The 12,144-nt window shown below is 36.0% G+C and overlaps 1 protein-coding gene across 1 annotated transcript in view; it reads left to right on the top strand.

The window, feature by feature from the left end:
- Positions 1-1,580: 1,580 nt before the first annotated feature.
- The window catches only part of LOC134318872 (transient receptor potential cation channel subfamily M member 1-like), a 31,493-nt gene continuing 20,929 nt past the window's right edge, over positions 1,581-12,144 (top strand). The window contains exon 1 of the mRNA XM_062999857.1: positions 1,581-1,637. Within this exon, the coding sequence (XP_062855927.1) occupies positions 1,581-1,637 (57 nt within the window). The remainder of the gene's footprint in view (positions 1,638-12,144) is intronic.

Raw genomic sequence — 12,144 nt, 5'->3', positions numbered from 1 at the left:
TCTTTTCAGCAAGTGGAAAGTGTACGATGCCATGAGCATGTGGCACTGCTCCAGTCAATGGAGAAGGCACTTAATGACACATTTTACACACTGCAGAAAATAGGTAACATTTGTGTTGCATATACATGTATTACTGTAAATACTTTTTTGGGACAAAAATCTTTACCAAAATATTAAAAAAGGACACTTATTTCCACAACCATTTGAATATGTAACATGAAGCCAAAACATAAATGAATACATTTGATGGAAGTGTTCATGGAATTTTATCACATCAGTGTTTATTTGATGCCTATGATAGCTGTGTGTATTGTTTTGGTGGAAGGAATCCCCCTTGAAAAAAAAGAACATTTTGCAGAAGATTTGTGGAGATTTGACAAAGTAGTTAACCCCTCAGTTTGTGTTTAGAGTTTTCAAAAAGTGAGCCAATGTTACTGCTAATGTGTTTAAACATTTGAGAAAAATTGTAAACACTTGATAGCCCTATAAGCTTAAGTAGACCAAGCTGCTTTTGCTTAAAAATGATTCTACCTCACAATATAAACACATAAAATGGACTAGGGCAGCTCTGGCACAGCAGAGACTTAAGTGTCTGATTTATTGCATAGGGAATAATCTGTCAATAACACATTTAAAAGATTTTTGTGTGACCCATTTTACTGTAGTGTTTATGAATATTGGATGCCTGCATGATGACTGTGTGATTGAACCTGTTGACTTGCTTAGCCTAAGACACTAGTTACAAAGGACTATGTTGTTGACCCTGCATACCTGCATACCAAGTAGGAGTAGCGTTATGCTTTTTTATTCATTTTTCAGATGTTACTATAATGGCCAAATGAGTAAGAGAGAGAGACAGTAATAAAGCAAACAAAAAATTAATGAAGCAGACAAATAGGTAATGTATTGTCTGGTTATATAATAAGTCTGTAAATACAGGCTGTAAATACATTTAACCTGGCTTCATAAAAAGTAATAAGTGCTTTATTTTTAGCAGCTTGTCTATGTCTATATACTGTTTAATGTACAGTTGCTGACTGGTGAACTAGATGTACATTCACACATTAATGTAGTCTATAATTTCTGGCCATGACATACACAAGGTAATCCCTATCAAACCCAAAATCTAGCCAGTAACTGATCTGTACCCATAAGATAAATGTTGTGCTTTTCTTTCTATTCCCTTAGAACCCATCTGTCTGCGCCTCTTACACCATGTGTTTATGCTTTCTGTCCCCTTTTTGGGGCCATGGCATCCCAAAGTAGATTTATCTTCCATAACCATTTATTAAATCTCACTCCATTAAAGTCAGAAGCTTCCAAGAGCTGGGTGCATTAAGCCTGATTATAGTGTGCTAGGAAGAGGAACCATGGTTTAGCTTGGCAGCAAATGATTTTTATCCCCTAGCACTGTCAACCATGTCATTTTAAGTAACACTGAGCTGTAAGAAAAAGCAGTAAAGAGATGATGCTGTGATTTTGGCACATGCAGTGGCACTGTATAGTTCTGTTTGTCCATGGAATATACAGTATGTCCATGAGGGATGTGAAAGTATGAACAATTGAAAAGAGGAGCAAAAATGAACAGCTCTTTCAAAAAGTCTTCTATCCGTCGGACCAGCTCGGGCTCACAGAAGGTAGGATTTTGCTGCTATTGCTATAGTTGACTTGTTCACCTGTAGTTGATTTGGCATTGAGCCTCAGATGTCAGAGCTAGCAGAGCTAAGAGCTTGATCAAAGCTTCAGAGTGCACAGCTTAAATGGAAGAATCTGAGAAATATGTGCTTTGTTTACATTGGCAAAAGGAACAATCTTAATCTGCTTAAATGTTTTAAGACTTTGTATTTGCTATTTTGCAAGTTACATAATTAATTTCAATAAATAATTAATTCACATCACTTTATAGTATTAATTTGTTGAAAGCATTTTTGTGAATCCTTTTAGTGCAGTCACTTTGGTCTGCTAGTATCCCTAACTTCGAACATCAATTTTACATGTGGCTTTAAATATATAAAACATATTATTGTTGTTTGCAAGGTGTATATGCATACGTTCATTAATGTGAACAGTGTAGTATTTCTGTTGATATTATTAATATATTTAGCCATTTAATAGACACTACAGTTAAATATTCTGTATACTGCTTAATGATGTTTGAAATTTATTAGGTCTCACACAACAAAATTACAAAGAAAATGAATATTATAACTTGCTATTAAATTACAGAATTACAAACCCACTTCAGACATGTGTAAAATGCAGTAAAAATAACAAGCTGTGATTTGTTTATTCTCTTAAATCCTTGTTTAACTGAAAAAATGAGAAAAAACAGATTTCCAGTGTTTTCACTGATTAACATCATTAGATTTTGTAAATAGAAAAACATTTTGATGCCTGCAAACAGTTGGGACAGAGGCAAAATCAGAGTGAAAAGTTTATATGATATTAAAGTTACCATGTTCTACTATAAGGAGGTGAATGCGTGACAGGTGAGGGAATCATGATTGGGTATAAAAGGAGGCTTCAACAAAAGATTGGTCTTTACAAGCAATAAAGGGTCGTGGCTCACTATTTTGTGCCAAATTTCAGGAGAGTCAGTTAAAAAAAATAATGCTTAATGCAAGATTGCAAATATGTTAATCTGTAACCATCTACTATTCATTATATTGACAAAAAATTAAGGGAATCTGGAGAGACCCGGAAACCACTGTTGAATGTGTTTGAGCTCTCAGAAGGCACTGTATAATAACCTTGTCATGCTACTGTGATAAATATAGCCACATGGGCTTGGAGTACCACTGTCACTTCACACAGTCCACCACTTAATCAACAGTTGCAACCTGAAACTCTTAACAAAGAGAAAGATGTACATCAGTTCTATGTAGAAATGCCTCACAGTTTCCTCATCTCAGATGGTCTGAAAGACAGTGTAAATGTGTGCTGTGGCTCAGCTTGTTTTCAGGACAAACATACATCAAGTTCTCTGTGCCAAAGGTTAAAAGGACCATTCAGACTGTTGTTATTAGTGAAAGGTGCAAAAGCCAACGGTTAACATGGTATGGGGGTACATTAGCAACATGGCATAGGTGAGTTTTTTCCCGGGAAGGCTATGATTATTTCAGCAAGAAGATGCCAGTGTAAGAGGGAAAACAACTTCTGATAAATGTTTGACTTATCAATTGGGTGCCATAATAAATGTTCTTTGATCATTTTGAAAGTTTAATTAGACGTAAGATATTGGAACAATGTGAGAACCACGATCACGTGAATTTCACCATGAGTGATGAACGATGATGGGATCATATATAGCATGTGCAAACACCATGAATTCAGCAAATAAACATTAAGCGCTTTGCTTTTTGTACAGGATGTGCTAATATCTTTAACTTATTTACCCTTAATACTGTAAACTGAACCAGACTTTTTTTTTCTTGATACATACTGTGCAAAAGTTTGGATACCACTGGTCAAATATTAAGGTTTGCTGACTTTCAAGGTAGTTAATATTTTATTGACAGTTCATTTGCTAAATTTAACATATTGAGAAAAAAACATAATACACTGAATGTACAACTTATTATTTTATTCTATTCATAATTTAGGTTATTTCTTTTTTCAAATCATGGAATTTGAACAGAGAAATCCAAACTTTTGCATAAGATAATATGAACAGTACTAGGCATATTAACTGGGTTCTGTGTATCATTTGAATGTAGTCTAGGCACGAAAATGTAAATGTTGCTGTTGTGTGTGCAGCAGCATGTCTTCAGCATGTGATCTGCTGCACGAGGTAATTAGACAGAGCACCAGAAGAGTTTTTGTTTGTAAGTTTTCCGCTGCCAATACTTTCTATTCATACCCTTAGTGTTGATGTCAGAATCTTCAGTAATGATCTCAGACCAGTACAAATAGGAGATCTGGGCATTGGCTAGCTGAGCAGACACTTGTGAGAAAAACAAGGGTTGTTGGAGTGGTCTATGTGGGTTTTCTTTATGTACTATAGGGTTACTATTATTTCCCAAAACCATGCAGACCCTCTTGGCTGCTTGAATATGCCTTAAGGTGTTAATTAGTAGTGGGTGTGTTGTGCCCTATATTGGTGCCTTGTCTATACTTATTCCATATCTAAAGTGTTTCCTGATGGCAATTTAACCACCACAACCCTGATCAGGTTAAATGGTTACTGAGGATATAATAATACAATGTTCTTTAAAGTAGTACACACATAAACTAATTAAACCAATAAAAAGACAAAGTTTTGTGTGGTAGGTGTACATGTACATACCAAATAAGTTACAACGTGCTCGCTGAGTGTATACAGTAGATTTGTCAAACAATGAGAACTAAATGGTGAACTAGGTGCTGTCACAAAGTATTAATCAATCTATGCCTGAACCATCCCTAATACCAACACAAACATTTCAGTTGTTACCCTTTTTAAAACTTATGTACTATGTAGACTGTAAAATGTATGTAAGTGAAATCTGCTCTAAGATTAATTCGAGGCTATCCATGGTATGGTTAAATTTCTATCAAAGGACAATGCCACACTGGTTCACTTTTATATGGGTACAGCCCCCACCCCTACTTTATTCCCACTTCTAATCCTCTGTAATGGCTGAGTATGAGCACAAGCAGCTGGCTCAGATTAAGCTTTCCACTTTCTAAAGCCTGCTGAACTACAATAACACTGTCTTCAAAAAAGCTCACACCAAAGTGAACAACAGTATATTTGGTGTGATCGACAATAATAACTGGTAATGGTTAATAACTATACCTTTTAATATACCTTACCATATTGCATATTCATAGGTGCACATACATACAAAGTTTTATATTTTAAATTTTTTTGGCATTTAGCAGACACAAACTGTTTACAAAATACTTATAGGTTTTGAAATACACAGGCACATGCAGGTCTTTGTCCTAAAATGTTTAGGGATAAAAAATGCTGCAAGCTTTTGAACTTAAAGAAAACATATTTTGGATTTATTAATATCCACATTAGTGTTATATTTCGGATTTTTGGATCACATTCACGTTTTACATGAAATGTTACAATTGTTTTTTTAAATTTGTTATGTTTATTTTTTAATACAATCCTATTTACAATTGTATTATTTTAGTTAGAAGTTTTAGTTCCAAAATGTCATCTAATCTACCCACTGAAATGTTTTTGGAGGTGGAAAAATATACTTATTTAATAGGATTTTAACATCATGTTTTACACACTTTGGTTACATTCATGACAGAACATGTACTACTCATTGACAAGATTAATCAGTTAAAGTCTTTAATGTCGAACAACATCATGGACAATTTTGTATCTCCAATTCTCCTCACTTGCATGTTTTTGGACTGTGGGCGGAAACCGGAGCTCTCAGAGGAAACGCACACAGACACGGGGACACATTCAAACTCCACACAGAAAAGACCTGGACCAGAAGAATATACAGACACAAAGACAACATGCAAAACTTTCTACAGGCAGTGAACAATGGGAAGATTAAAACTCAGGTGCACATGACCCCAGTGCTGCGCGGCATCCACACTATCTGCAGTACCACCATGCCAAAAATAACAACCAACAGAGTTTAAAATATATTTTAAAACATTGAACCATATTGGCACTTGATACCATTCTTAGACCATGACTTTCTAATAAAATTGTAATTGGTGAGTTAATTTAATATACTGCTTATTTAATATATATATTTGCCATAATATGTATATACGTACAGTATATATATATATATATATATATATATATATATATATATATATATATATACAGTATATACAGTGTATCACAAAAGTGAGTACACCCCTCACATTTCTGCAGATATTTAAGTATATCTTTTCATGGGACAACACTGACAAAATGACACTTTGACACAATGAAAAGTAGTCTGTGTGCAGCTTATATAACAGTGTAAATTTATTCTTCCCTCAAAATAACTCAATATACAGCCATTAATGTCTAAACCACCGGCAACAGAAGTGAGTACACCCCTTAGTGAAAGTTCCTGAAGTGTCAATATTTTGTGTGGCCACCATTATTTCCCAGAACTGCCTTAACTCTCCTGGGCATGGAGTTTACCAGAGCTTCACAGGTTGCCACTGGAATGCTTTTCCACTCATCCATGACGACATCACTGAGCTGGCGGATATTCGAGACTTTGCGCTCCTCCACCTTCCGCTTGAGGATGCCCCAAAGATGTTCTATTGGGTTTAGGTCTGGAGACATGCTTGGCCAGTCCATCACCTTTACCCTCAGCCTCTTCAATAAAGCAGTGGTCGTCTTAGAGGTGTGTTTGGGGTCATTATCATGCAGGAACACTGCCCTGCGACCCAGTTTCCGGAGGGAGGGGATCATGCTCTGCTTCAGTATTTCACAGTACATATTGGAGTTCATGTGTCCCTCAATGAAATGTAACTCCCCAACACCTGCTGCACTCATGCAGCCCCAGACCATGGCATTCCCACCACCATGCTTGACTGTAGGCATGACACACTTATCTTTGTACTCCTCACCTGATTGCCGCCACACATGCTTGAGACCATCTGAACCAAACAAATTAATCTTGGTCTCATCAGACCATAGGACATGGTTCCAGTAATCCATGTCCTTTGTTGACATGTCTTCAGCAAACTGTTTGCGGGCTTTCTTGTGTAGAGACTTCAGAAGAGGCTTCCTTCTGGGGTGACAGCCATGCAGACCAATTTGATGTAGTGTGCGGCGTATCGTGTGAGCACTGACAGGCTGACCCCCTACCTTTTCAATCTCTGCAGCAATGCTGACAGCACTCCTGCACCTATCTTTCAAAGACAGCAGTTGGATGTGACGCTGAGCACGTGCACTCAGCTTCTTTGGACGACCAACGCGAGGTCTGTTCTGAGTGGACCCTGCTCTTTTAAAACGCTGGATGATCTTGGCCACTGTGCTGCAGCTCAGTTTCAGGGTGTTGGCAATCTTCTTGTAGCCTTGGCCATCTTCATGTAGCGCAACAATTCGTCTTTTAAGATCCTCAGAGAGTTCTTTGCCATGAGGTGCCATGTTGGAACTTTCAGTGACCAGTATGAGACAGTGTGAGAGCTGTACTACTAAACTGAACACACCTGCTCCCTATGCACACCTGAGACCTAGTAACACTAACAAATCACATGACATTTTGGAGGGAAAATGACAAGCAGTGCTCAATTTGGACATTTAGGGGTGTAGTCTCTTAGGGGTGTACTCACTTTTGTTGCCGGTGGCTTAGACATTAATGGCTGTATATTGAGTTATTTTGAGGGAAGAATAAATTTACACTGTTATATAAGCTGCACACAGACTACTTTTCATTGTGTCAAAGTGTCATTTTGTCAGTGTTGTCCCATGAAAAGATATACTTAAATATCTGCAGAAATGTGAGGGGTGTACTCACTTTTGTGATACACTGTATATAATTTTACATATGCGTGACTCAGTCTTGAATTATATGCATTTTATTGAATCAATGTAATGAACTACTTTTTAGATACATTTTTATTTCATAATAATTAGTTTAAAAATGCATGCTGTAACATTTGAGATGTAGCTGCTGCTGCTCCTAACTGATTTTATTAGAAATCACATCAGCACAACAATTTGAGTAAAAGATTACATCTTTTAAAAATGCATACATTTCAAACTTTCTCAGTATTTAGCACTCCTGAAAGCACATTCATGAAATTGACCATGTCAGTTCATTTGTCTAAAAGGTCAGATTTTCTACAGTTTTATCCTGTCCATTAAGGCACATTCTCAGACTGTTTTGGATTTGAGCTACTTTTGCATTCCGCATTTTCACTAGTGGTCTAACACCTTTAGTCCCCACAATCATTTATTTAAGCAAACTTAATTAACCGTAATCCTACTATATATTTAAAATGAATTATAAATGCTTGTATGGCACACCGGTCTAATGCGCAAACTCATCACCACTGAGATATTAAACTTTCAAATTCAAATTTCAGACATGGCCAGTCATCCAAAAGAAACAGTTGGCTGTTTTTGAAGTTGGAAAGTCAAATGGGTTATTCATTTCTGCTGCAACTGCAACCTCTGCTGGCTGGCATCTTCATGAGAGGTGGGCAAATCACAGAGCATAGCATGTCTCTGTGTACCCAATTTACCTCTGTGTTATTATTCTCCTCTGGCAGGTAAAAAGAAGTGGCTAGTGACTGTATATCCACAACCAGGGTAAATGGAAATAACTACATTGGGAGAAAAGTGCAAAAAATATATTTTTAAATAAAAAAACAAAACAAAATTGGTTTTATATATTAAATGCCCTGTTAAGAAAGCAATCAAAATACATTTTTCTATAGTTTTTTACTTACACTTTACACAAACTTTTCACTGTATGTAGAGCTTTTTTTAACTTCAGAAAAAATAGCTCTCATAATACATCTCATGACTCCAAAAATCCTAAGGCTAAACAGCAGCGTGTTGTAACCATGTGATTATTGTTAATCTAATTTAAAGTTGCAGAAACAATGAGCCTTTTAGAGACTGTTTAGGAAAAACACATTTTAGCAAATTTAAACAAGTTAGGGTAAAGTTGCCCTGTGCTGCACATGCTAAATGATTGCAGTGTGACTTCAGGAATCCGGAATATATGTGGCATGAAGATTTTAATTGATACTCAAGGCACAACAGTCTATTCAGTCTACAAGCCATAGGCTGTAATGCTTTATTAGGTTCACAGTGTTCACTGTGTTGTCTGTACATATACTGACCATTAAATAATCCATCGTTTCAATGCACTTTTTAAAAGTGACTGACTAAAGCTAAAGTCACACTCCTATCTATCCCATCTATCAATGCAGAGGGACCACCACAGGACCCCCACTGATCAGATATTATTTGGATGGTGGATCGCTCTTAGCCCTGCATTACCACTAACAAAAAAACTTCAGGGATCTATGTAGGTTAGACAAGTTGTTCTACATCAATCAGCAAAACACTTTTTTTTATAAACTACTGTCTATATTTCCAAATAAGTTGGGACATTTCGTAAAATGCAATAAAAAAGAATCCCATTCAGCTATAAAGTGTCATTGTATGCTGCATCTTTAAAATTACCTTACAGAAAAAAAGACCCCAGACCAGCCTTAGTTCAAGCCTTGTACCAAACTTTATAGTTCTTTACAGTTGACATTGATCATTGGTAGATATCCACCAGGTAGTTGGAATAGTGTATGCTTTTTATTTAAAGTGATTAAAAGCTTGATCCTCACCTGATATTTTTTGAAAGTCAGTTTGCTCTAACTCATGGGAGTGCCTCAAATCAATTTGCTGAGTAATAAAAATAATTGTTTATACAGTAAAAATGTAAAATAAATAAAAGAGGATTATAGTTTTGTTTTCAATAATCTTAATGCTATTCTAAACCATGAATGAATTATGTTTTGTTTTAAGTAACTCCTATTGGCTTATGGGATAAAATAGCACTGACTGTTATCGGGTTTGACAAAAGGACTTCATAATAAGTTTGGAGCAACAAAATCAAATCACACTTCAGTATTAATTCTACCTACTTAAAGTTGTTTTCTGTTTTCTAAGAAAACTAACAAGGGCATTAATTCATAAATGATTTGGATTTTAATTGCTGGGGATAATGAAGTGAAGTAAGCTGAAGTAAGTGCGTCACACTAATTAAACCCCAAAGCTGACCAGTGCCCTTTGTTTTCTTAAGATATAATTAACAGCAGTTTAACCACAGTGCTAACCCTGTGCAGCCCACATGCTGATCATCTATTTTGTAGCCCTAGCTATTACTTAAGTCTACAGTAAAAGTCTGCATGACAAATTTGCTCCACAAAAAAAAATATCCTGAATATGCCATGTTAAGAGGTTTTATTAAATGCACGTATGAAAGTTGGCTGTATGCTGCACAGCCATACACAGTTGCTGTATAAGACCATACACAATTCCTAATTGCAGCATGTGTGGTATACAAATGAAGCATGATTACAATCACCTGTTTGAAATAACATAATTATATAGTTCTCTAACCTCATTACTAACCCTAAATTGCCCCCGTCCCAACTTTTTTTGGAAAGTGTTGCAGGCCTAAAATGCAGGAATGAATGTATATTAACAAATACAATGAAGTTGAGCAGACAAAACATTTAACGTCTTGGGCTCATTCTGTCTGCACTGCAATCAAAGTCAACGTCAATGTAAGAAACACTGCATTTTTTAATTGCATTTTCGATACTGTTCCAGCTAAGCTGTTGCCCTGAATTTGTTATGCACAGCAGTCTCTGAAGTTTACACACAAAAAGTAAATATATAACCTCCAGCGTTTGTCAGTTCTGCAAGTGGAAAAACTTGGTTTTGATAGGGGTAGAGGAGAATGCCCAGATTGGTTTGATCTAACAGAAAGACTATGGTAGCTTAGTTACCATCTTTTACTTATATAAATAAATTGCCTAGTAAATTCAGAAACTAAACTGGTTTTAAGTATTTACAATATACTTTTTGGTGGACTGAGTAGGTAGCAGAGCTGAATCTAAGTGCTTGTGCTTGTCTTGAGTTTCATGGAGTTTTCTCACCAGTAATGCGGCCACTTGTTTTTTCTGTTCTCGAGTTCTGCTTTGGTTGTCACTTATGTTTTGGTTTCATTTTGTATATTTCTTTACTTTTGTTACTTTGTTAAATAATGTATCTTTTATTTTCCTGTATCTTTTATTTTTTGTTAGAATGGCTTTTGGGCCACATTACTGTTTTGCCTTTGTTAAGCCTCCTTCAATTTGGTTTATTAACTTTAATATCACTGGTGCAGGGTTAAACCTGGTGTCTCTGTCATGAGGCGCTGACCACCTGTGTTTAATATTTTCGCTTCACTTATGCATCACAGCCTGCTGATTTTGATTTAAACTAACCATTGCTGATTTTGAACAAACAACACATTCAGTTAGTGTTTTTTTAAGCATCTGATCTTGTTTTTTTATTACTGGCAAATCACAAAGAATATATCCAACTGCTTGTATAAAGCACTTTTCATTGGTATTCTTTGTAAATTTTTATTCTAAAAGTGGTATTTTTCATAATAAATTGGAACTTAAACATAAATTAATTGACTAATTATTTCAGTTTTGTTCAGTTGTTATTATTTTAGTTTTGTTTATAACTTTAATTTTGTTTCTGTAAACTAATTGTTTTTTAGTATAGTTGTTTAATAGAAGTTTTAGTTTTTATCTATTGTCTGACTACCATCTGCCAGAACAGTTTTGTTCCACCACACTATGACTGATGGAAATAAAGATTAACTGCAATTAGCAGTGAATGACCTTGTCTTCAACTGGAGTCCAGTCCTTTCTTAACAAGATGTTTTTCTTAAGTCTTTCTGGGTTCAGTTCTCTCAATTATGCAAATAGTGGTTGAAGTCAAATAGCTGAGAAGAGCTGAAGTGATTCAGTGAGTTTAACTTTGATGTACACATCTACTTTACTTAGTTTTACAGCTACATCCTTACCGTTCCTACATTGACTCTTTCATCACAATTACCCCCATCAAATACTTTGGCTAAACTTAACACTGGCAAAAATGAAAATGCAAAAAAAGTAGTCTCAGGAATTGAGAGATTAAAGAAAGGGAGGAGGGGTTGAGCCTATCGAAGCAGATTTGCTGTTCTCCTTGTTCTAGCAAGGGATGAAAAATACCCTGTGGGCACAGAAAGAGGGGTCATGAGACTCCCAAAAGGATTACCTTGAACTGGAATCATGAGACTTGCCCCGAACAAAGAGCCTGCTCACATGCTCATCATATGAACAGGCCCTCATAAAGTGGTGAAGTTTCATGTCCAGCGGGATTCAGTGGGTACTGACAGACCAAGAGAAAGCATGCCTGCACTAGAGGAGCTTAAATGGTGACACTGATGCAGAAGGGTGCCAACCGTGATCACTTTCTCTGCCTATTTACCCTAATAGGTTCCACAGGTAGGACTCTTGGATGTGTTGATTTAATCTGAAGTGATGCAGTAAGGTAAATTTAGTGAATTACCTAAATTGCATCAATTGTTGGATAAACCGTAGAAACCAATGTCTTGAATGTTAAATTTGTATTTTTGATGTTTATTGCAATGCAAGTCATAAAATGCTACACTTGCCTTC

Source organism: Trichomycterus rosablanca, chromosome 1 (genome assembly GCF_030014385.1).
Source record: "Trichomycterus rosablanca isolate fTriRos1 chromosome 1, fTriRos1.hap1, whole genome shotgun sequence".
NCBI classification, from domain to species: Eukaryota; Metazoa; Chordata; class Actinopteri; order Siluriformes; family Trichomycteridae; genus Trichomycterus; species Trichomycterus rosablanca.
The sequence above is the reverse complement of the archived record's forward strand: the minus strand, read 5'-3'. Positions and strand labels throughout refer to the sequence as shown.